Source organism: Jaculus jaculus, chromosome 7 (genome assembly GCF_020740685.1).
Source record: "Jaculus jaculus isolate mJacJac1 chromosome 7, mJacJac1.mat.Y.cur, whole genome shotgun sequence".
Lineage (NCBI taxonomy): Eukaryota > Metazoa > Chordata > Mammalia > Rodentia > Dipodidae > Jaculus > Jaculus jaculus.
The window spans coordinates 120437112-120463878 of record NC_059108.1 but is presented as its reverse complement, the minus strand read 5'-3'; the positions used below and the strand labels follow the sequence as shown (position 1 = coordinate 120463878).

Genomic DNA, 26767 nt, shown 5'->3' with positions numbered 1-26767 from the left:
TCACAATCTCAGTGTTACAGGAAAGTTTCGATATCTGTGAGTGAATATTGTCAGTTTTACTGGTTTTAAACAACAAAACAGGGGCTAGAAAGATGGCTCAGCAGCTAAAGGTGCTTGCATACAAACAAAGCCTGCCTGACCTGCCTGGTTCAATTCCCCAGTATCCACGTACAACCAGATGCATAAAGTAGCAAATGCATCTGGAGTTTGTTTGTAGGGGGCAGGAGGGCCTGGCTCACCCATACTCACTCCCTCTGCCTCTTTTTTATTTATTCTTTTGTTTTGTTTTGAGATACAATCTCCCTCTAGCCCAGCTAACCTGAAATTCACTATGTAGTCTCAGGGTAGCCTTGAACTCACAACAATCCTCCTAAATCTGCCTCCTGAGTGCTGGGATTAAAGGCATAAAAATGTGCCACCACATCTGGCTCTGTCTACCTCTTTCTTTCTCATAAATACATAAAAATATATAACATAAAATGCAAAACAGTCAATACTATACAGTTTATAACTCTATAACTTCATTAGTTTGTTAGACAACAGTTAAGACCTCAAATACCTAGACAAGCGTATATATAAATACTTAAAAAGCTACATGGACATCTCTATTTTTCTCATTGCTCACATACTATTTAAGCTCCATCAGCCATAAAATACTACATAATTAATACATAACAAGAAAAGACATGTTATTCTTGTTTTGTTAATTTGGTTATTATGTCACTGTGTAACAGTTTACTGGAAAGTCTATAAAAGCAATAAGCACTACAAAAATGTATTTTAATTTATTAAGTAGTATTAGCTATGCTACGGTTAATTTTTACATGAAGCTTAGAGCCATATGAAATTATCCTAGTCACATATTATTGCTTGAACAGTATCTGTTGTCCCTCCATTCAGGATTTTGTGAGTTTCCCATTGTGTATTAACTTGAAGTATATAATGAAATTTGTTTGTAAGAATCTTTCTTTAAATATTTCTATATATAGCAGAAAACATAAAAATAAATGGAACATTGTAATTAAATTTTATTTCATATTCCTTTTATTGCTATTTGTGATCATTACTATCATTATAATAAAATATACTGTACTTTTTTCAGTTCCAAACATTTTCATATATTAGCTCAATTTATACTTAACAGAGTTCTCTGTTCTGCTTAAAAATGCCTGATTACTAGGGTTTTTCCAATACCTGACCTACCTGAGGGAAAAAAAATACCAAAGTGAGGCCCATTAAAGCACTGACAACTGGGCTGGACAGTTAGCTCATTTGGTAAAGTGTATGCCATACAGGCATGCGGACTGAGTTCAGTATCCAGTAACCAAACAAGAAAGTCTAGGAGTGGTGATATACACTTGTAATCTCAGAGACAGGAAGATCCCTGGGGCTCTCTGGCTGGGTAGTCTAGCCTAATTGTGACCTCCAGCTCAATGACAGACCCTGTCTCAAAAAAAAATGATATATGGTATTTCTGAGAAACAACACCCAAGGCTGTCTCTGGTCTACACCTACAACCATGTGTAAACACACACATAAAATATAAAGAATTGAGAACTAATCATAGTGCCATAGGACACTGCCTTTCCCCTTTCCAACATACTTCTACACCAACAGCACTGAAGAATACTGACAAAAAATTACAGCTGAAAAGAGCTTCGAAGTTAAGTACAACCGGGAAGATTAAAAACAAAGTCACTAGCAACACAGCATGTTTGGTGATCTCTTGGCAGAGTTGCACAAGCCACCCATATCAGTACCATAGGATGCAGTATCAGGACCCTCAATACTTAGCAAACCCAGCTAAAACTTACTGCCACACAAATACCTGTGTTTAGATAATTACAACTGATTTGTTCACAATTGGAAAATTTGCGGAAATAAGTTGTTTTACAACAGTTGGATGGATATGTGAGCTGTGGGACAACAGAATAAAATGCATATCATTAAGTTAGCTAATGTGTGTTGTAAAACTATGAGTTTTTTTCTATCATATCATATGACTATATCAGGTGTTCTTTTAAATTTTACACAGCTTCTAAATATGAGTTAATGATAATGATAAAAAAAATCTTTTTTTTTTTTTTTTTTTTTTTTGGTTTTTCAAGGTAGGGTCTCACTCTAGCTCAGGATGACCTCCAATTTACTAGTCCCAGCATGGCCTTGAACTCAGGGTGATCCTCCTACCTCTGCCTCCCAAGTGCTGGGATTAAAGGTGTGCGCCACCACACCCAGCTTAAAACAATCATTTTTGACAGTAAAGAAAAACAAGGTCACTAGTAGAAACTTTGGCATGTGAGCCCACAGCTGTAGGGAACAGTAAACACTGCCTGACTCCTAGCCAAAGAAATACAAAACCTTACACGAAAGGACTGCCTTTTGCACTGCTTTTTGTTTAGCTCTTTGTGATCTACATGAGACCTGGCTTTCAGCAAAAACTTAAAAGGCATGGTAAAAGGTAAAAAAAAAAAAAAAAAAAAAAAAAGTACTCTGAGACAAAGAACCTGACTCTGATAAGAGATTTTGTAGTCATCAATTTAGGAATTTAAAATCACTTTGATTCATATACTACTAAGTTTACTGTGAAAAGTGGACAACATTCAAGAGCAGATGAGTAATATAAGTGGAGATTAAATAATCAAAAGGAATGCAAGAAAACGAATGCTCTGTAACAGAAAGAAATGCTGAAAAGTCTTTAATGGTTTCATTAGTGGTTTAGATTAGACTAGACATGACTAAATAAAAATTAGCTTAAATATGTAACAACATAAACTTACAAAACTGAATAGTAAAAGAAAAAAGAATGAAGAGGATGCAAAAGCTTATTTAAGAATCACACTGAGCATAGTGACTGTGCCTGTAACCCCAGCATTTGGAAACTTGACAGGATTGACACATAATGAGACTTTGTCTCAAAATACAGAAAAGAGTATCAAAAAACTACAAAACAATTAAAAAGGTGAATATGCATATAATGGAAACAGCAGAAAAGAGACTATTTGAAATTATAATCCTGAGGATTTTCTAAAATTAAAGAAAGACGCAAAACTTCAAATCTACTAATCTCAAATTACCAAGGAATATACACTTAAGAACAAAACAAAACAAATCCAAGGCTGGGTTATAGTTCAGTGGATGGAGCACTTACCATGTAAGTGTGAGGACTACAGTTCAAATACACAGCAAGCACCCTTGTAAATGCCAGTTTGTAATCCCAGAACTCTGGAGGCAGAGACAGTAGAACTGGTATTTTAAGACTACAGAAAAAAATGGAATCATAAAATAAGCAGAAGATTCTATTTGTGCAGGAATGCCTGCTGATATCAGATTCTGGTTTCTCTGGCCTTTTGATCATTCTCCAAGGAGCTTCTTGGCCTTCAGCATGGCGCTGGCACTGCCGAAACGCCCGACTCTTTTCCATGTGCAGACTGCCATTATTGGTTACCCCATCCTATAGTGTAAGCCAATCCAACACATCCCCTTTTAAATATATACACATATTTTAGTAGTTGTGTTCCTCTAGAGAACCTTACTAATATAAGCTAACACAGAGGATTACGAGTTTTATAAGATGAGATGGAAACATGAGAACTCCCTTTTCTACCATGTAAGTAGGCAGTGAGAAAGTGAGGATGTGACTTCAAGCTTGAGAAAGAACTTCCACTAAGAAATGAATCTGCTGGCATTTTGGTTTGGACTTTCCAGCCTCTAGAATTGTGGGTTGGTCAAACCACCCAGTTTATGGTATTTTGTTATTAGTTAGCAGCCTGAGAAGACAAAGATAGCCACTTTGGAAAAGCAGTTTCTTGCAAAGCTGAATACAGTCTTTATCATGTGATCCAGCAACTTTACTCCAAAGTACTTACCCAAGTGTGGTGAAATGTCTCCCTATAAAAAATCTGCTCACAAATATGCTACCTTTACTCATAATTTTAAAAATTGGGAGCATCTCAAATGTTCTTTAGGAGGCAAATATATAACCAAACTGTGACATATCCATACTATAGTGTACCATTCAGCAGTAAAGGAAATGATCTATCTAATCACAAACTGATGTGCAGGAACCTTTAAAAAAGAAGCTAGACAAGCAGCAAAGGTCATATAATGAATGGATGATTCCATCTATATAACATTCCAGAAAAGGAGAAGTTGTGGAGACAAAAAAATGATTCATGGTTGTCAGCAGTCAAGGAGCAGGAGGGAGTTATGATAGGTGGAATATGGGATTTTAGGACTGTGAAAATACTCTGCATGATCACGTACAGTAGATGCATAAGACTGTACAGTGAGCAAAAGCCAGAAAAATGTGTAAAAGGAATAGCAATTCCTAATGTAAACAGATCTGAGTTAATAACAACATATCAGCTTTTTGATTCTTACAAATGCACCACAGCAATAAAAACACTAATAAAAAAGGACACTAGATTAGGCCATGCTTGTGTGTCTCATAAACTTTTTACTTTTCTTTTCTTTCCTTTTTTATATAAAATAAATTTGAGAGAAAGAGAGAGAGAGAGAAAAGCAAACAAAAAGAGAATAAGTATGGGCAAGCCAGGGCTTCCTGCCATTGTAAATGAACTCCAGACACATGTGCCACTTTGTGCATCTATTTGTTGTTATGGTTTTTTTGCGGGGGTGTGAAGATACTGAAGAATTGAAGCTGAGGGCCATCAGGCTATACAAGCAAGTGCCTTTAATCACTGAGCCATCTCTTTAGCCCACTGTTTTGTTTTACTGTATCCCCAAAGCTGCTCTAAGAAATAAAGTTTACTAATTAAAAATATATTAAGAATGATTCAAAAGAATGTTAAGGCAGGCAGTTTAGGGGTTTCAGGTCCCAAAGTGAATAGTTTTTTCTTGGCTAAATCCAGGAGTTGTCCTTGGGCCTGAAGGGGAAAATCTGCTTCATTACACTTTACTACAGGCAAGAAACATCAGAGGGACCTGGCCTTTCCTTATCTCTACCCCCTTAGGGAGTCCTTCTACTCCCTTCTGAGAAGGTCCTTTCTAGAGAATTATGATTTCTGGGAAGATTACCCTTTTCTAGAAATCCTGAACCCAGACACCTAAGGTCAGGACTAGCCTGGCTAAACCACCTGCCCACCCATGGGCTTCATTAAGATAACAAACAAACAAACAAAAACAAAAAACCAAGCCTGAGTCTTGAGGTAGGCTTCTCAAACCACTGTTTGCCTCCCTGGGCAAGAGCTTTGTCTCACTTTCTTCTCTTAAGTCCTAGGCTTCTTAGAAACCATTTGCCTCCTTGGGTAAGAGCTATGTTTTTCTTCCTTCCCTTAAGCTCCCTTTCTCTTAAAGCGTTCTCTCTTAAAAGTATTAAGCTATAAATTTTTTTTTAAACTTTATTCTCTGGTCTGTGGATTTCATTTGTTGAATTTATAAAACAAAAATCCAGGGACATCACAAAATTATTGATGTGTTGGCATATCATACTGGTGCATTAGCAAGGAATCCCAAAATTCCTATAAATACGTATACACATACATACATACACACATATTTATGTATTTAAGTAATGTCATTATTTTTTCTTTAATACTCTCTATACTTTTTTAAGTTTTTATTTATAAACAAATCAACTGGAATGATTAAACTTGGCACCACAAGAGCAACAGTATGATCCAGAAAAAAACAAATCCAAGAAATTCTGGTCTCTGACATTGTTGTCCAGCAAACACAATTTAATATGTCTTCTCTTGCCTTCTAATAATTAAAAACAACATCACTGCCCTTTGGGATTTTTTTTTTTTTAACAGAGAACAAAAATCTACAGATTAACAAGGATATTTTTCCAGTAATTGTTATTAAGGATAGAAAAAGGCTTCCTTCCCCCCTTTTGGTTAAAAATGAGGCTAGGCAGAAAAAGGTTTCAATGAAACCTCTACCAACTAATAAAAGTCATACTTACTTCAAACTAGAAATAAGAGTGAGCCAGGCATGGTGGTACAGGCCTTTTATCCCAGCACTTGGGAGGCAAAGGTAGGAGGATCATGGTGAGTTTGAAACCACCCTGAGACTGCATAGAAAATTCCAGGTCAGCCTGGGCTAGAGCGAGACCCTACCTTAAGGAAATAAAGAAAGGGAGGGAGGGAGGGAGGGAGGGAGGGAGGGAGGGAGGGAGGAAGGAAGGAAGGAAGGAAGGAAGGAAGGAAGGAAGGAAGGAAAGTAAGTAAGTTCTACTAAAAATCAAAGGCCTTTTGAGTTTGGTTATAAGGCTACCAGTAGAAAAAGCTTACATCAAATAAAGTTTAAGTCATAGATTACCTGAGATTTCTCAACCAGGGAAGAAATTTGTTTGGTCTGAATGAATTTAATTTATCCTTTGATGTAGATGTTTTCAATTGCATAACCAAAAATTTCCTAGTCAACATTGGTATAAAGGTATAATTTGATATAAGTAGAATTATAGCTTTTTCAAAGTCTTCTACCTTTCAGACAAATAGAAACATAAGATTTACCCTTATGCAACATTATCTTGTTCTTGTTCTTTGCTAAATGATGGATTTTTAAGTTTCAAAATAACTCAAGCTGATAATTCTCTGTACTTGTGCTTTATGGTATTTTCAGTTTGACAAAAATCACTCTCACTGGGTGTGGTGGTATACTCCTTTAATCCCAGGACCCAGGAGACTGAGGTACAAGAATTGCTGTGAGTTCGAGGCCAGCCTGAAACTAATTCCAGGTCGGCCTAGGTTAAAGCAGGACCTTACCTTGAAAAACAAACAAACAAACAAAAAAATAAAGCATTCTCCTCAAGAAAACAAAAATTAATTATTAAAATTAACTTTTCCCAAGTTAATAATAACTTTGATGTAAATATTTGATATTTATTAATAGGCCCCAACCAACTAACTGAAGGCCACCCTAGCAGCCTATCATAGCAGTAGTTCCATTCTAAGAGAGTGTGTATATTTATTCCACAGTACATGGCAGAGAGATTTATTATATTGAGTGTATTATTTAAAAAAAACAGATTAAAGCACAGGTGTCACAGGCTAGAGTTTGGATTGCACAAGTGAGCTGCGTGCTAGGGGATGATAAGAATGCATTTAAAATTTTAATTGAAGAATGCCAGGCACCAGAGGCAAACAGCGTGGGATTGCTTAAAATGCTAAGTAAAGCCAGCTGCTGAAAAAGGGCAAGCTTGCTGGTGGTTACAGCTGCTTACCAGAGTGCAACAAAAATGTAAGGCTGTCTCTTCTGGTGCCTGGGCCACATGGTGGACTGGGAGCTCTTATCATTTCAGTATCATGGTTTAATGACTAATCAACATGTAGGAAAAGTAACTTTGAATATTTACTGCTTTATCACAATTACATAGCCTATGATTAATGGAGGAGCCAGCTCTATGGAATGACCTTTGAGAAAAAGAAATTCTACTAGGTGCTGAGAGGGAAAACTGTGTCCAGATCTCTTTATTAAATTAGATGCTGTGTGGAAGACTGAAAATATAGTGCCTCACAATTCCACTGATGCAAGAGACTGTAAAATGGAAAGTTAAGGAAATAGCCTGTGCTTTCTTCTGATTCCTTCTGGCAGTCATCAGCCAAACCAGAGAGAGGAAGAATGAAAGAATGAAGCAGCACGGACGGGACAGCCTTGTCTGCTGCTCTTCCTTGTGATCCCAATGCAAACTAGGATTGCATCAGTGTAAGTTGAACTACTGAGACACATAACTTCCTAACATACTATGCTTTCCTACCAAGCAACAACTTTAAAAGGTTAGTATTCCCTCAATAGTACATAACTCCATCAAAATGTAGCTTTGAGAGCCATTTATTTTCCCCCACCCTTTTTTTAAAAAAATGGTATGACTACATCAAAGATGTAGATTGTTTCTAGGAATGACTCAAAGATTGTATTCACATGTACCCTAAATGATTTTTTCTTCCATTTTTTAAAATCATTTGTTTAGCATATCCTGAAGACCCACTGGCAGCTCATTTCAATGAGTCAGAACAGCAAGGCAATCTTAAGAAATGATAAGGCAAATGTATCAATTTATGGAAGTGTTTTCAAAAATATTAGCAGACAAAGAATTAGGCTTTAATGTGACATTTTTAAAGCAAAACTGGTTTTTGTTTTTTCTCTGCCTCATGTGCTTTTTATACACACCTGTGACTACTACTGTTTACTCAACAACACCGACGATTCTGTTACTAAAATATAAAGGACTATGTACTGGTAAATAGTTAAGGACATGAGCAGGGTGTGGTAGCACACGCCTTTAATCCCAGCACTCAGGAGACAGGTTAAGAGGATCGCCATGAGTTCAAGGCCACCTTGAGACTCTATAGTGAATTCTAGGTCACCCTGGACTAGAGTGAAACCCTACCTTGAAAAACCAAAGAATAAAATAAGTTTGGGAGGGAATGCATCCCTGATACTGAAAACCTACAACAGTGTAATCATGAGCCCTAGGGGTATAACGTCTGCTGCTATCTGGCTAAATGTATATACTATGCTCATCAAATTGCCCAGTAGGCACTTTTCTTAATGTTCATACTCATATATTAATGCTTCTCTTTTCAGATGGCTGTGATGTTGGGATGACTCAGAAGGCATCATGGTGCTGGGAAGAAGTGAGAGGAGTGCTCAGCACTGCAATATCTCTATCACACCTTCCAAGGCTCGGGGTCCATTGCAGAAGAGGTGGCAGAAAGAATGTACTGGATATCCATGACCTCACAGTGCCTGACACTACCTACACAAGACCATCATAATAGGAGGATAAGATGATGACATCAAAATAAAAGAGAGACTGATTGAGAGGGGGCGGGAATATGATGGAAAGTAGAGTTTCAAAGGAGAAAGTGGGGGGAGGGAGGGCACTACAATGGGATATTATTTACAATCATGGAAGTTGTTAATAAAAAATAAATTAAAAAATAAAATAGTTAAGTACATAGTATAGTTGTTATGCTAAAACATCTTAGTCTTTTGTCAAACAAGTGAAAATGCTATTAGGTATACATTTGAATATACAATCAATGTTAAACAAAATATTTTCCTCAACATAGAACACTGAAGCAATAATTGCAATTTATTACTAATGCATATTCTTTTCAGGCTAAGAAAAATGCTCAAAGAAGGTATTTCATCTAATCAACTGAGAAACATTTAAATTATATATCCCCAGCAGAACAGGGAAGAGTTATTTTCCCATACACACATTAATTAGTTCGATGATTACATATTAATATTAAAGACATTCAGAAAAAGAAATAGCTTACAGCTATTATAAGACTTTTAAAAATGATATCTGCACAGATATAACATTTATTACTCAAAGAATAGATGACAGTCTACACAAACTACAAAATTAGGTAATCTTTATGGCTTATCTGCCTTTATTTTTGTTGTTTGGAATAATTTTCATTCAACACGGATAATTTATCATTTTCTTCAACGTAAAATGCATCAAAATTCAAACATTTGATTAACTGTCATATTCTAAATAGTGTTGGGGAAAGTGCATCTTGCAATGTAATTAGTTTGTGCATGCATATGTTTGTGTGTGTGTGTGGGGGGGGAGGGGGGTGACGAGTGAAGAGAATCTTAATCTAGAGGAGCAGGACCCAAAACTCACTCTGTAGCCCTGTGTGGCCTCAAACCCAAACCCAAACTCATGTGATCAGCTTCTTGAGTGCTGGGATTATAGGTGTGAGCCACCATGCTTGGGCTTTGGGGGTCTCTCTTTTTTTTTTAAAACCTTGTCTTTGTAGCATCTTAGCTGGAATGAAATGCAGGAATGACTAAGAGGCTAGGTGAAGGTTGTAGAAAGTCAAATGAACCATAATGTTAGCGGTAGCATCTGTCTCACAGTGTCTCAAGTAACCAACCAACTTTGGGCCCATGTAGTTGGGGGACTGATTTGTCCTACATGGTCCGCATATTTAAAAGGAACCCAACATCAAGTGTGCTCATCTGGTGAATCATGTTGCTTTTCCAAGGTGAAGCTCGCCTTATCCTGACAAGCTAATCTGGTGATGAAGGCAATGCAGGCCTTGTAGGTTGAGCGGTATGCCTTCTTTAACTTTCTAGCTTGGGGTTGTCTCCCCCTTATTTTACACAGAGGTTAATAGTGATGATATCTTGACCTGAAATTTTCTTGTAGGAAGGTCTTTAAACTATGAATGTCCTTCCTTCTTTCCTTTTTTTTCTTTCCTTCCCTCCCTTCCTTGGAGTCTAGCTATGTAGTAGTTCAGGCTAACCTACAACTCATAAACCTAGATATTCTTACTGCAGCCTCCTAAGTATGGCAACTGACACTGGTTGTTTCTGGTGCTGGGGATGGGCGTTATGGCCTTGTGTATGCTAGGCAAGTGCTGGACTACATTCCTGGCATAAATTAAATTTCCTTAGTGAAGGTTATCTATTTTTGAGTAAACTTTATTATGCCAGGCATTATTGGCCTTTGGTCATTTTTATTAATTAATTAATTAATTTGTTTATTTATTTGAAAGCAACAGAGAAAGAAGCAGATAGAGAGAGAATGGGCACACCAAGGCCTCCAGCCACTGCAAATGAACTCCAGATGCATATGCCCCCTTGTGCATCTGGCTAATGTGGGTCCTAGAGAATCAAGCTTCGAACCAGGGTCCTCAGGCTTCACAGACAAGCGCTTAACCGCTAAACCATCTCTCCCTTGGGTCATTTGTAATTCTACAAATGCTCATGAGCTTTGTTGTAAGGTGTGTTCAAGTTAGTCGGAAACACACAAAAATAAAATGAAGATACTCAACAAGATTCATGTAACTGATATGAATATATCATATTCATATAACTGATATTTATACATTAGTCCATAAAGTACTTTAAAAAATTTATTGACAACCTCCATAATTGTAAACAATATCCCATGGTAATTCCCTCCCTCCCTCCACTTTTTCCTTTGAAACTCTACTCTCCATCATATCCCCATCCCCTCTCAATCAGTCTCCCTTTTATTTTGATATCATGATCTATTCCTGCTATGATGATGGTCTTGTGTAGGTAGTGTCAGGCACTGTGAGGTCATGGATATCCAGGCCATTTTGTGTCTGGAGGAGCACGCTGTAAGTATCCTACCCTTCTTTTGGTTCTTACATTCTTTCCGACTTTGAGCTACTTTCGTCAGGAAAATTCCTCCAGGTGCAGATGTGTCCCTCTGCAGCCCCAACATACCTTGTCCCTTTGCTGCTGGGCTTGTGGAGGCAGTGGGACGGCCACAAGGAACCACATCCACTCCTTAACTGATGCATGCTTGAGGCGCTTCTCATGGTTTGTTTGCTTTTCCAGAGATGTTTCTTCCTCAGGAGGGCCTCCTCACAGAGGTCACGCCAGAGCCCCACTCTGACCCACCTTCAGTGCCTCTTTGGTTTCTTCCTTTTGCCTCTCTGGTCACTTGTGGACACCAACTGTCTTCTGGGTGTGGGGTGTGGCCTGCTTCTCTTCTTGCCATCATTCTCTCCCTCCCAAGTCCTGCCGTTGTCTTCATTGCTTATGTCCAAGACCTCCTCCTCATACTGTTTTTTAACTCTTGCTTTCTCTGTCTGCTCTTTCTGCTTTGGTTCGGCCATCCTTCCATTCTTCCTCCTGTGAGTTTGAGTCCTCCCCACACTGCCACTTCTTGCCCCTGTTGCAGGCGTCCATGCCTGCTCCGCTGTTGGAATCCTTGGCCACCTCCTCGCCCCTTTCTCTACCACACACCTCTATCTCCTCCTCTGCGTGGTACTGCCTCTTCTTTTTCTTTTTTTTCCTGGGAGACCTATCAGATCACTGTCTAGTCTTTGGTTCTCCTGTAGCTTCTTCCTCCTCACTTCTAGAGCTCTCGGTCTCTCACCTAAGACTTTTTCTTGTCGCCTTTTCTTCTTGCTTTTCCTAAAGGTGTGGTCAGTGGATTCTAGATAGTCCTCACCTGTATTCTTTTCATTTGCTGCATCCTCTTTCTCCTCTTTATGCTTCCTTTTCCTTTTCTTTTTCTTTTTTTTTTTTTTTTTGCTGGGGGTGGAGGGCTTGCTCTCAGTCTGTGGTTCAGAGGCCCCTAGATCCTAGCCTTTGAAACAAGCCAGGAAAGCTTGCTCCTGGGCCTCCAGGTGAGCAAGCTTAGCCTTCATCATGATTCCAACCCAGGCAGCCCTGAGACACACATGATCTGTGTCAGCCAGCTTACTGGGAAACAGACTTAATCTTAGGCCTGCAGGAAAGTTTGGGGTGGGAAGCCAGGAGCTACCTGGCTCCAAGTGTGGAAGGATCAATAGGAACTATTTCCCCGGGACAAAAGAATTGAAAGGGCTGGGTGTGGTGGCAATGCCTTTAATTCTAGCAATCTGGAGACTACCAAGGTAGGAGGAACACTGTGAGAGTTGGAGGCCACCCTGAGACTCGAGAGAATTCCTAGTTAGTCTGGACTCAAGAGAGACCCTACCTCCCCAAACCAAAAACAACTGAAGGCCCTACAGGTTCAAATGCAGCACAAGTGGAGTCTACCCGCAGGCGGCCCTACTTACTTATGCGCTGTTCTCCCTTCACAAGCTCTGAGCAGCATCTCAGTGAGGATCTTTGGAGGCTTGGGTCCCTGGGTGTCACTGGCACTGCAGCTCTCCAAGGCTTTGTTTGGTTTCTCTCTGCCAGAGGCTAGTGTGGCCATCTTCCCAAACTTCTGGTACCGTGGTCATGCTGGACGGTCTCCTTAGAAAGGTGCAGATCTGTCCTCCATACTGCCCCGAGTCTACTACCAAGCTGCTGCAGTCCTGTTGAAGAGGTCACTCCACCGGTGGTCTGTGAACTCCTGAGCAGGGTCGTGTCCCACGCTGTGAGTGTCTTGCTTCAGAGTCACCCTGAGGGCCTGAGTGATGCCATTCTCTTCCGGCCCAGACCTCTCCCATGAATCCATCCATGCTTCAGCAGCTGCTCCTCGGCAAACTTCATCCCACTACTCTCAACCTCTGGAGTGACCCTCATGCTGGGCGAGGAGGCTCTGACCTCGGGCTCTCATCAGAGAAGGAGAGCTGGCATCACCTGTCACCAAGGGATCCCCTCCGGGGAAGCATGTGCCACCGCCCATAAAGTACTTTTAAATGAGTATTTCAAAACTTAATTATTTGCATCAATAGTGTAAACATTAGAAACAAGAATCTTAAAGCAGTTTTCTATTGGGATTATTCTAACAAATACAAACAGAAAGGTAAGGTGCTATCGTGATAAGGTCCATCATGATAAGATACCATGAAAATTATTTCTAGTACAATGTTATTATAAATCACGCTGTCATGGTTTTAGAAAAACGTTTTTACTTTTTTGTTTTGAGGCTTGGCATGCCAGGGCCTCCAGCCACTGTAACTGAACCCCAGAGGCGCCCCTGTGTGCCTGTGTGGCCTCGCCACTTGCACCACCAAATGCGCCTGCCTGATGTGGGATGACCTGGGGAGTCGAACATGAGTCCTCAGGTTTTGCAAGCAAGTACCTTAACCACTAAGCCATCTCTCCAGCTCTATTTTTATCTTTTTCTTCTATTCAACATCAAGGTATGTATTTTAGAACACTTGAGTGACAAAAGAACTGATATGGAATCTAGCTTATATACTTAAACACTTCAGATCACAGACAGGTTATGTCTTACAACAAATATTCTACCAACCTGTTAAGATAAGCCAAGGTGAAACTAGAAAAAGTATCACTGGCTTTACTTTACTGCCTATGGTATCACTTAAAAGAAAGAAATCTTATCTTCTGCCTTAAGTTATCATGCCATATTTTTAAAATATCAACAAAAGTAAACAAAAGTACTAGAAATACATATTTAGAAAGAATGAAATAAGTATTGAACCTGCATTTGGTGAAGCTTAAAAAATATGGAAGACTTCACGAATTTGCGTGTTATCCTTGCGCAGGGGCCACGGCCATGCTAATCTTCTCTGTAACATTCCAGTTTGAGTATGTGTACTGCCGAAGCGAGCACCCTATTTTTACTTTGAAAATTTTAACAGTATTTTAAAATTTTATTTATTTATTTGAGAGAATGCGGGAGAGAGAGAATGAATGGGCGTGCCAGGGCCTCCAGATGCATACACCACCTTGTGCATCTGGCTTACGTGGGTCCTGGAGAATTGAACCAGGATCCTTTGGCTTTGCAGGCAAATGCCTTAACTGCTAAACCATCTGGCCAGCCTATTTGTACTTTTTAAATTGGTGTGTGAGGATGTGTGCACATATGTGTGCAGATGTGCATGCCGCATACACAGACTCAAGAAGGACATGCACAGTTGATGAGCAATGGCACTCTTGAGTCTTACTGACTTGAAACAGGGTCTCTCACTGAATCTGGAGCTTGGTTAGACTGGCTGACAGTGAACCAGCAATCCTATGGTTGATCCACTCAGTACTGGGGTAACAAGTGTGTTTGGGCATGCCAAGATTTTTTATGTGGGTGTTAAAAGTGGAACTCAGGTCCTCTTGCTTGTAAAGAAACTGCTCTTATTCACTGAGCCTCTCCCCAGCTCCTAAAAATATTTTTTCAAATATTTTCATATAGATATTATCTCATTTCTCTTCAGTAGACACATGAATTTTAGAGTTTAGACTATATTTTCTTTACTTGATAGATGTGAAAACAAAATAGCAATCTTTTCTCTGAAACGAGGTTATTATAATACTTTTTTTTAAAGTTTGGTTCTTTTTAAATTTTTTTATTTATTTATTTGAGAGCAACAAACAGAGAGAGAAGAGGGAGCTAGAGAGAGAGAATGGGCACGCCAGGGCCTCCAGCCACTGCAAATGAACTCCAGATGCATGCGCCCCCTTGTGCATCTGGCTAACATGGGTCCTGGGGAATCGAGCCTTGAACCAGGGTCCTTAGTCTTCATAGGCAAGCGCTTAACCGCTAAGCCATCTTTCCAGCCCTATAATGCTTTTTAAATGGAGGTAACATATTCTTTTTTGTTGTTGTTTTTCGAGGTAGGGTCTCATTCTAGCTCAGGCTGACCTGAAATTCACTATGTGGTCTCAGGTGGCCTCAAACTCACAGTGATCCTCCTAACTCTGCCTTGCGAGTGCTGGGATTAAAGGCGTGCACCACCACGCCCGGCTTAACATACTCTTTATCCAATTTGGCTTAATGGCTAGACATTTCCAAAGGATATAGTAGATTTTCTACAGGGAAGTGGAGCATGAGCCTCTGTGGATGGGGTGCGTGAAGAGCTAATGCTGGCTTTGGGAGATGAGCTGAGAGGATGCTCATCTTCATTCTCCTGTTGTTCCTTTATCATGACTTTCTTTTATCATTTCTAAATGAGTTTTATAAAAATATATCAAATATCTGCTGAGGAGATGGCTTACTGGTTAAAGGTGGTTGCTTGCAAAGCCTTATGGCCTGGGTTCAATTCCTCAATGCTCATGTAAAGCCAGATACACAAAATGGCACATATATCTGGAGTTTGCAGAACAAGAGGCTATGTACATAAATAAATAAGTATTTTAAAAAATCCATCAAATTCGGGAGGCAGAGGTAGGAGGATCGCTGTGAGTTCAAGGCCACCCTGAGACTACAGAGTTAATTCCAGGTCAGCCTGGACCAGAGTGAGACCCTACCTCAAAAAACCAAATAAATAAATAAATAAATAAAATAAATCCATCAAATAGCTGTGAGTGTTGTTAACGTTGGCTGTTAACATTTATCAAAAGAAGTCATATTGAAATCCTATGACACAATTATGTTATTATTATTTTGTTCTTTAAAAACTAAAGTGGTAGTAATAGCATATGGATACTTTAGAATACATAAGGCACTATAACATATATTTCACTGTGCATCTCCATGACAACTCTGTGTGTTACACAGAACAGGGAAGTTAACTTTCCAAAGTTACAGCTAGTAACTTCTGGCTCAAAATTAATGACATTAATCTGTCCTTGTAGATGATATCTTTGCTGATTCTATACACACTTAAGCATATGTTTCCAGTGACATCTCTGATTCCTTCAGCCAGAAAGTTCCTCCATGCTCTGATGATTTATAGGACTTTATATTTTTTTCTTATGACACTCGATCTGCTAAAGAGTTACAGATATTAGCCTTAGTGTATTCAATGGTAAATTTCTGAATTACTGGTAAGCATTAAGTCTTACTTACTTTTATGTACACCACAGCATCTAGAAATACTTAAATTTGTACTGAATAAGTAGTGGACTTCCTTGTTTATGGCATAAATCCATTTTTACTAAAAAAATATAAATATAAATGTGCCTGTAGTGGTTTGATTCAGGTGTCCCCCATAAACTTAGGGGTTCTGAATTATAGGTCCTCACATGATAGCAATTTGGGAACTGAAGCCTCCTGGAGGCAGTGTATTGTTGGGGGTAGGCATATGGGTGCTATAGCCAGCTTCCTTTTGCCAGTGTTTGGCATACTCTCCTGTTCTTGTTGTCCATCTGATGTTTGCCAGGTGACGTCCACCCTCTGCTCATGCCATCGTTTTCCCCTGCCATCATGGAGCTTCCCCTCAAATCTGCAAGCCAAAATAGCCCCGGCCTTTTTTTCCCCTATAAGCTGCTCTCTGGTTGGTTGTTTTCTGCTAGCAATGTGAAACTGACTGCAATAGTGCCTGTTATTTAAATATACATTTTCTGGCAGTTGTACTTTTTTTTTTTTTTTTTTTGCTCATGTGTGTTTGTAATGTGGTGTGGTGGCGGTGGCTGTGTGTGTGGAGGTGTGATATGCCACCCTACATATGGTCACCTGTGGTAGGGGGGTCACTCACCAACAGTGGAGTGATCAGAATGTTGGGTGTTCACTCATCACTCTTCCACCTGTTCCTGTTTTGAAAGCTTTGAGCTTGCAAGGCTCTTATGATTCTTGGGTCTCTGTTCCCCTGAGGGCTAGGATTCCATGCATGCATGGTCATACCCAGCTCTTTAGGTGGGATCTGGAAATTCATACTCTAGTGGCCTCAGGTCCCTTCAGTCCCTCACACTTGCATAGTAAATGCACTAACCTCTGAGCCATCTCTCCAGTTTCTGCAACTGTACTTAAAATAAAGCTATACATCAACATTTTGAGAAATAACAATAACATTTGTAACTAAAGTTTTATATTTTGGAGAAATGAATTTGATTTACAGTATTGCTATCTGTACTTTCTTTCTCCCAGAGCTACAACATATATTAAGTTTAAAGGCTACTTGCATTAGATTGATATTTAATAGAGCATCTCTTTAGGAAGAGGTGAAAGACTCAGCTCTAATCCTTTTCAATATTTGATATATTTACACGGATCTACCTGAATGCTTAAAACATGACTTTATTTGCAATAATTTAATTTAAGTCAGGTCTTTAAGGAACAAAACATGAAAGGCATATTAACCTTTATACAAGCACCCATACTTCCTGACAAAGTTATGTAGACTATATGGCCCAGACATCTCACAGGAATAAGAACATCTGGATTCTATTTCTAGCTCTAGCAGCCTTGGATAGGTTCTACACAGACTCTAGGAAATTTACAAAAACTTTTCTAATAACATTGTTTCTACTTCACAGTGACTTTAATGTTAATTACGTATTGCTTTTCTTTCTTTTTTGTTTATTTTATTTTTTTATTTATCTATTTGAGAGCGACAGAGAAGAAAGAGGTGGAGGGGGGAAGGCATGCCAGGGCCTCCAGCCACTGCAAACGAACTTTAGATGCGTGCACCCCCTTGTGCATCTGGCTAACGTAGGTCCTGGGGAATCAAGCCTTGAACCAGGGTACTTAGGCTTCACAGGCAAGCACTTAACCGCTAAGCCATCTCTCCAGCCTTGTATTGCTTTTTCTTAAACCATACCTTCTCATCTCTGAACTCATCCTTCCAAAAGCTTATCTATAAAGGGCAAAGTACATTGCTAAAAAGATTCATTCTTAGCAATCAAATTTTATAAATAAAAATTCTATGAATTAATATAAGTGTCTTATATGGCTTGATGAGGACTGTTTGATAATTTAGAAGGGGGTGAAGGAGAAGTATGTTTCATTTCTTTCCCTGCATTAAAGTGTTCTGATCAAATCCATAGCAATCATAAACAACACAAGAAGGTGGAGGCCTTGCTATCACACAGAGTCTCCTTCAAGACAAATAGCTAAATAACGCAGGTATAGAATGGTAGTTCTTGCTAAAATTCTACTTGGAATAAGAATCTTGGTCTTGGGGGCTAGAGAGATGGCTTAGTGATTAAAGTGCTTGCCTGCAAAGCCAAAGGACCCAAGTTCAATTCCACAGAACCCACATAGGCCAGGTGCACAAAGTGGCACATGTGTCTGGAGTTCATTTGAAGCAGCTAGAGTCCCTGCCATGCCCATTCTCTCTCTCTCTCTCTCTATTAAATAAATAAAAATTAAAACAAAGAAGAATCTTGGCCTTGGTGCTGGGGAGATAGCTCCTTGGTTAAAGGCACTTTCTTGCAAAGCCTGATGGTCTGGATTTGGTTCCCCATTACCTATGTAAAGCCAGATGCACAAAGTGGCACATGTATCTGGAGTTCCTTTGCAGTGGCAGGAGGGCCTGGCATGATAATTCTCTCTCATTTGTCCCCCTTTCTACTTACAAATTAAAAAATAAAGAAGCCAGGCGTGGTGGCGCACTTCTTTAATCCCAGCACTCGGGAGGCAGAGGTAGGAGGATCACCGTGAGTTTGAGGCCACCCTGAGACTACATAGTGAGTTCCAGGCCAGCCTGGACCAGAGTGAGACCTTACCTTGAAAAACCAAAATAATAATAATAACAACAACAACAACATTAATAAAAGAATTATGTCTAAACCAATGGGCTAAAGTTTAGTGTTTTACCTTTTGCCAAATTTTCATTATATACAATTACATATCCTGTTTATTAATTTACCTACCAGTAAATAAACCTGATAGTCCAAGAAAATGTTCCAAGTCAATCTGTAAACTTTTGACTCACTTCTTCCAGCTTTACTCATAACCCAATTTAAAAAGCATGGGTGAAATAAATATGAAAATAAATATCTGTGGTTATATTCAAGATGGAGACTCAGTTACAATCAGTAGCTCAGCTATGTTATAGATAAAGTTTAAGCTCCCTCCACATATGCTAACCATAAATAAACTATCATAGACTTTCCTACCTCAACTGGGAACTAAAAATATAGGAAATATCATAGTCCAAAGCAGTTAACAGTTCTTCTAAAACATATGATTGTTATAATTGGATTTTAAATTCCTGAAATAAAGATCTTTCATGAACCACAAATAGCAAAACATAGCTCAATAAATTTTATAAAGGTTAAATCAAAAGTCCTTATCAATTTGTTTTATGTTTATAATTATCCTGTTTAGTTTAGCAGGGACAGCTAGCTCTCTGAACATATATAGTACCAGACCATACTCCCCACCTCAAAGTATTTTAAAGAATTACCCAGTTAATCTTCATGACACTTCTATAGAGTTAAGCATAAACTATTTTTTCCCCCAAAGGAAGCAAAAAAGCAAAGGAACTCAAGTTACTCTGCCAATGCCATGGTTCTCTGTTCTACATCAAGTATTGTAACTTGAGAAAACAGTTTCTCAGCCCCTTGATGAATATTAACTGAAATGCTTTAGCTTCAAAAAAATTTTTTTTTTACTTCCCACAAGATATGTGTACACAAAGAGTACATTGTCTTATTTAGCAGTTACTCTAAATATTTAGTTCAATACTACCACACTGAAGGCACTCATATATTTTCTTAAAGAAAAAAGATATTAATAGTAGCAATTACTAGAGTTCTTACATGAGATTATGCATTATGTGCATTACAATATATCACTTCATGTACTGCTTAAACAACTCAATGAGATAAGTTCTTACACCTAATTTTACTGATAAGAAGTCTAAAGGCTTGGGTTTACTAATTTACTGGAGGTTACAAGATAAGGCCAAGATTTTAATAAAACAGTCTTAACTTTTGGATCTCTTTAAAGGTCATGAGAATAGAAAAAGAGCATTGTGTAGGAAATTCTATTGATATTGAAGGAAAGACCTATTAACACCATGTCCTTGGAGAGAAGGAATTTTTCTTTTTGTTCCCTTAGGGACCTTTTAGAATGCCTGGAATAGTACCCTATCAGTATTGTTTATCATCAAATGTTTCCTGATTACAATTAAAATCACAGAGAGAAATAAGGCTTCCTTGTCCTAAACTATAAAATGGAGATGAAGGTACCAGCACAATCAACCTCATTAGTTCTCAAAAAACAATCCAAAGATACAGAAAGCTTTCTTGAGATGCCAATTCTTGGACACCACTCCAGATCTTGTGTCTTATCAAGTCTTCCATGTACACAAATGTTTGAGAATCTCAACTCCACTTTATATATAAAGGTCATATAATTTCAACAATATGAAAATATCCTAAAAGTGAAAGCTATGATGCCATTATTACTGAAATATTAAAGTGTACTCTATGAAAAAATTGAGTGAATCTGTTGAGATAAAAATGAACATTAGGGCTGGAAAGATGGCTTAGCAGTTAAGGCACTTGCCTGCGAAGCCTAAAGACCCATGTTCCACTCTCCAGGTCCCATGTAAGCCAGGCGACACAAGCGCACAAGGTCACACATGCATGCAAAGGTGGTGCACATGCGGAGTTGGACTACAAAGGCTGAGGCCCTGGCATGCCAAGTCTCTCTCTCCCACTCTCTCTCTCTCTCTCTCTCATAAGCCACCACACCCAGCCAAAAAAAAATAAATGAACATGAAAAATGAAATAGATCATAAAATGATTTTATTTTATTTTTTGAGATAGACTTCCACTATGTAACCTGAGCTGGCCTTGACCTAATGATCCTCCTGCCTCATCCTCCAGCATAATGAGATTATTGGCATGGCCACTATATTTGAGTATACGATACTTTTAAAATAAAAATTCTTCTAAATGTTATTTGAATAATGTGTAACATTCACAGATCCAGAAGAAAAGGTGGCTATGATCCATGAAAGGATACCTAAAAATCTGATGTGGCCAGAGATCTGTTAGAGTGTACAAGATCCTTACCTGACCAGTGTCCAGTGGAGAGGCCAGATCTGTCTGTGCATGTCTCACTTACAGGCCGAAACACAGTTTCCCATCCACCAGTAGCATATCGCCAGTTTTGTGATTCCAAGATGAGTGTTCTCCGGGTGCCATATGCAATCATAAAGCAGTAGACTACATGATGGAGCTGACAGCCATAGCCACAGCCTTTGTTGATGTTACACACCAGTTTCCTGGCTTTGCTGCAGTCTTCTGGATTCTGCCACAGAAAAAGGAAATTAGACAGAGGTCAATTTCTCCTTACAGCTCACAAATGTCAAAAATCATGCAATAAGCTAGAATCAATCCAGTACATTTCTTATTTGAGCAAAGAATACAGCTTTAAGGGTTGGTTGCAATAAAAAGAGTTCAATAAAAATTTAGGAAGATTACAATGAAAAAGGAGGAAAGATTCACTAAATAAATGTGAAATTAAGCAGTTACATAGAAAGTATTCCCGGTACTATCACTGAGAACATATAAATGTAATCAATTCTGAACTCAAAGTTGAGACACGGAGGTCTTCATGTAGAACGTAAAATGGTTCACCTGTATTAGCACTACTTCAGTGTTCTTACAGCCTATGACAAAAGACAAACCACCTTAAAGGAAAAGCTATACCTTACCTATTAATTCAATTTATCCCTAGAATTCTGCATGCTACAAAAATGTTTATTTTTTTCATTGTGAAATAAAAGGTACAAAGTAAAGGAAAATATAAATTCAACACAAAACGCTAGTCAGATAACTTTTCTTATTCCAAGCCTGATGATGGCACTGGCAGGTTTTACAACTGGCCACAGAACATGTTCTACTAGTTATCTTAAAAATGCGATGTGTCTAATTTTCATTGGGAAGTCTATTTTTTTATTCCTATACTTTTCCATAAAACAATTACCTAATATGAAAATTTTGCTGTCCACAGTAAACTTTTGATTCTGTTCCAACTTACAGCACTTTTTATAAACACCCCTAAGGATTTCAGTTCTCATAATAATGAGTTGTCTGGACCAAGACTCTTTAAGCCGGTTTGCTTCTGAAAGACAAAGACAGGAATATAACCTCTCCCTGTCTTCCCATACAAGATGCAAGGGACTCGGTTCTTACTTTATAAGAGTGTTGAGTATAGCAGTCAGCAAACCTCAAATATAAGACTGTATTTCAGGGGTATCATCAGTTTTGCTAAGTAGAGCCTTACTTACAAAAGCTAAGATGACACGGCTGCAGATGATTCTGAAGGAAAGACTAACGGGAAAACAAAACACAGTTACGTTTAGAACAGGCACCTTTCAGATTCAAATATGTTCTAGCAAGCTGGTCTTTCAGATCAAAACTGAAGAGCTAAAGTATTAATTAATCTGAGAGAGCCTTAATAGTGGATAGTGATTTGATAAAAGTATGAGAATGAATAATTCTTTTACTGAAGACTATGAACACACAGCAGACTCCTAAGGTAATAATCTCATCCCTGTTGATACAGCTATAAAAGATTTGAGAGAAACAGAGATGTATGAAGTCATGTAAATGGAAGAACTAAATACCTGTATTTTAAGCTGGGCGTGGTGGCACACACATTTAATCCCAGCACTTGGGAGGCAGAGGTAGGAGGATTGCTGTGAGTTCAAGGCCACTCTGAGACTACACATTGAATTCCAGGTCAGCCTTGGATAGAGTGAGACTCTACCTCAAAAAACAAACAGGGGCTGGAAAGATGGCTTAGCGGTTAAGCGCTTGCCTGTGAAGACTAAGGACCCTGGTTCGAGGCTCAATCCCCCAGGAGCCACGTAAGCCAGATGCACAAGGTGGCACATGCATCTGTAGTTTGTTTACAGTGGCTGGAGGCCCTAGTGTGCCCATATTCATTCTCTCTTTCTCTCTCAAATAAAAATAAATAAATATTTATATTTTGGAGAGAGGGTGGAAACAGAATTACTGAGTTTGCAAAAGGGAGCAGGCTTGGCAATAACAAGAGTACTGCCCACAGCTTCTATTACTGAGATTCTGTATCATGTCATACAAATTTCCTGGAAGTGACACTTTCAAACTGATCCAAAGCTTTATCACTGACTCAGCAGTTTATCAGGGAGCAGAGCATTGTCAGTTTTTCATGACTTGTAATACATATAGAATTTGAGTACTTATAAAATTCAAATGAATGCAAAAGAACATGTCCTTCCTACATTTTTCAGTAAAGTTCTTGTAGGTGTCAAATTACTACAAAGGCAGAACAGAGTGTTCCTATATACCTCACAACATGTTTCCCCCTATTAGATCTTACATTGGTAATTATACTTTTGTCTTAAGAAAAAAAGTAAGGGTGCATGCTCACTGAAACATATTACTTTTAGTTTGCAAGCTATAGATCTTTTGTTTAAAACAAGCCTCACCTACATGTACGAAAAACACACATACTGTGTGGAGTTTGTGTGTATGTATCTGCGTATGTACACGCATAGGTGCACATGCAAGTACATGAGGAGGCCACAGGACAGCCTTGGGTGTTGTTCCTTAGACACCATCCACTTTTTTGAGACAGGTTCACTCTCACTGGCTTGAAACTCACCAAGCAGGCTTGGCTGGCTATCTAGTGAACCCCTGGAATTCCCCTATTTCTGCCTCCCCAGTCGTGGGAATACAAACAAGCAACAATACAAACAAACAAAACACCTAGAGTTCTGGGAAACGAACTCAGGTGCTCATGTTTGCATGACTAGAACTCTACACACTGAGCTATTTCCCTAGCCCCTACTGTATGCTTATTTTATTTTTGACAATTCCATACATTTATATAATGTATTTTGATTATGTTCATCCCCACTAGCCATTCTTTTCTCCTTCCTACCCCTGCTTAGCCCCTTTATTTACCTACAGATTTCCTTCCTACTTTCTTTCTTTTTTTTGTCATTATTGCTGTTTGCTTTTGTAACCTGCTGAGTTAAATGAGAGTTGCATGCATGATCATGGGTGGGAGGATTTACCTAACAGTGGACATAACTGACCAGCCAGGTCTCCCCAGCAGCTTGCATAGCACCGTTAGGCACTATAAAAGCTGGCTAGCAGGAGGAGGCTTGAATTCTCCATGTCTGGGAACCGAAACTTGTACTGTTTTCAGCAACAGTAATGCATCATCTAGCTTTGTTGGGTAACCCAGAGCAATAGCAATAGCCTATATTGTTTTAGAGGCTGTTGCACTTAGGTTTGCATTGCTGGCAGAAAACACCCGACCAAGAACAGCTTATGGGGAAAAAAATACGTTTATTTTGGCTTATAGACTCGAGGGGAAACTCCATGATGGCAGGGGAAAATAATGGGCATGAGCAGAGGGTGGGCATCGCCTCCTGACAAACATCAAATACACAAGGAGAGTCTGCAAACACTGGAAAGAGGAAGCTGTAACACCCATAAGCCTGCCTCCAACAATACACTGCGCCCAGGAGGCTTCAATTCCCAAATTGACACCAGCTGGGGAGATGGCATTCAGAATACCTAAGTTTATGGGGAACACCTGAATCATACCACCACAGGGGCCTCTAAGTCCTTCCTAACCAACAACTAGTCATCAGGAAGTCTCTCATCCTTGGCACTGGTATTTTATCCACACATGGCTCCTAGGAGCAGCTTTATCCACCATGTCCCTCTGTCCACATGCTTTAAAAATGCCTAATTTTAATTAGGTTAAAAGATAGTGAGCTTCAATAAGGCTTTCTCACATTTTCTTAGTTTTGGATAACCTCCCTTCTATCTCCTCTTCTCCTTTATGCCCACTAGAATTTAACTGGGTTTGGAGCCCAAAAGTTGAAACAAAAGAAAAAGGGTAAACTTCAAATGAGGCTTAATTTCCAGAGGATTAGTGACCCTCCAATCAAGTTCAATACAGAATCTATTATTTTCTCCTGTCATGACATAGAGAAAGGTGAAAGCATCTATTCTGCTTGACTATGAAATCAGGAAGTTCTGCATATGAAGGTACTCATGGAAGACTTCATGGCAGATAGTGGTAAGAAGAGAAACTGACACCTCAAAAGATAACAGTATATAAAAAACTGAAAAAGAAGTACAACTCTTTTTTTGTCAAAGTCCTATTATTTAAACATAAGGAAAGCTAAGCATAAAAGGCATTTGTGTTTGTAACATGGGATTAGGTGCACCATAATAAAGCTCTAGAAAAATCAAGTAGGTATTTTTAAGGCAAATGAAGAGGATTATTTTTCTTTTCACAAGTGGTAACTCTGAGATTGACAAGGATTTATTATGATGGAAAGGACCTTTATATGTAAACCCTAATCAGAACTAATTCGTTACTATCAATCATTGTTATAAATGTAAGGAGACTTATAAAAACTATAAAAGGGAAACAGATTCATAGTTCTATCATCTTCAAAATTCTTTTTAAAAATTTTATTTATTATTTCTTTAGAGAGAGTAGGGGACAGATAAGAGAGAGAGAAAATGGGTACACCAGGGCCTACAGGCACTGCAAATGAACTCCAGACACATGTACTGCCTTGTGCATCTAGCTTATGTGGGTACTGGGGAATTGATCCTGGGTCCTTCAGCTTTGCAGGCAAGCACCTTAACTGCTGAGCCATCTCTCCAGCCCTTTGAAATTCTTATTAAGTAGCCATTTCAATAACCACTAATATTGGTTATATAATATCCTGCTGACATCTACAAATGGCTTGAAGGTTTATCTTACACATGGATAGGTATACAGAAGGGCCTCATTACTGGAGAAGCCTCATCATATTTGCCCAGAATTATTACTGATGACAAACACTGCACAAAAAGGCTAAACAAAAATGAAAACAGTCAATACAACTAGATATAACATCTTCAGGTATCTCAAACAAGAGTAAATACTCAATAACTAAGAGTCTGGCTACATCTTGAAAGAGAAAGATATGCACAAAAATAAATCAATAGTGGCAAAGCAAAATTCATAATTCGGGTGTCTCAATCTATTCCAGTGTCCTTATCTATTTTTCCCCAAGATGTCTTTAATACAAGAGGTAGCAAGAAGTACAGGCCCAGAGCATATATATGGCTATTTTTATAGTCTAAGAATTAAAAATCAAAACCTCAGGGCATTCTTCCAGCTTCTCCCTTATGAATACCCCTTCTGTTTGGAGGAGGTAAGCCAAAGACAGTTCCAATGGAGGAAGCTCAGTAAATACCTGAAAAGTGTCAGGACAGGTAAGTTAAGTTTTATTGTGCTATTTTTATGTTCTAATCACAAGACTATAGGCTTTAATTTGTTTAAAAAGAGCTGCAATATCTACTAATGAAGAAAAGATTCATTAATAGTTTAGGGAAAGCACTTCATTGTATTGGAAACAATCAGAATTTTATTTCTCTAGAATTACTTTCAAAACAAAAGCAGAAAAGGTAATGCACCAAATAAGAGAATTGAAGTACTACATGGTGATAATTACAATGAAGACTGTGGGCATAGTTAATAACCATGAAAACAAAAGTTAAAAAGCATTCCCATTTTTAAAAGTCAAGACTGGAAATTACTATCGCCATACATATTAAACAAGAATATTTTCTGAGCAAAGTTGAGGTGGCATGGAGATATCTTTCCTTCACTGAAGCAAAGAGAAAATTGTTCCAAGTAGTAAGCTCAGGCCCAAGCAGGCTACCAAGTACTTTAGGAAATCATTTTTCCTCGGCATATTCTGTAAAATTTAAGTGTGGAAACTTAACGGAGAAAAGATACCAA

The 26767-nt window shown here is 38.7% G+C and overlaps 1 protein-coding gene and 2 pseudogenes across 5 annotated transcripts in view; all 3 read right to left on the bottom strand.

Annotated features, from left to right (window-relative positions):
- Nucleotides 1-26767, bottom strand: part of Fut8 (fucosyltransferase 8) — a 261713-nt gene that overhangs the window by 29980 nt on the left and 204966 nt on the right. For all 5 annotated transcript variants that reach the window (XM_004649268.2, XM_045155050.1, XM_045155054.1 and 2 more), the window contains one exon: nt 21028-21265. In XM_004649268.2, the coding sequence (XP_004649325.1) occupies nt 21028-21265 (238 nt within the window). The remainder of the gene's footprint in view (nt 1-21027; nt 21266-26767) is intronic.
- On the bottom strand, nt 11364-12963 carry LOC123462136 (annotated as a pseudogene).
- LOC123462500 lies at nt 13848-13960 on the bottom strand (annotated as a pseudogene).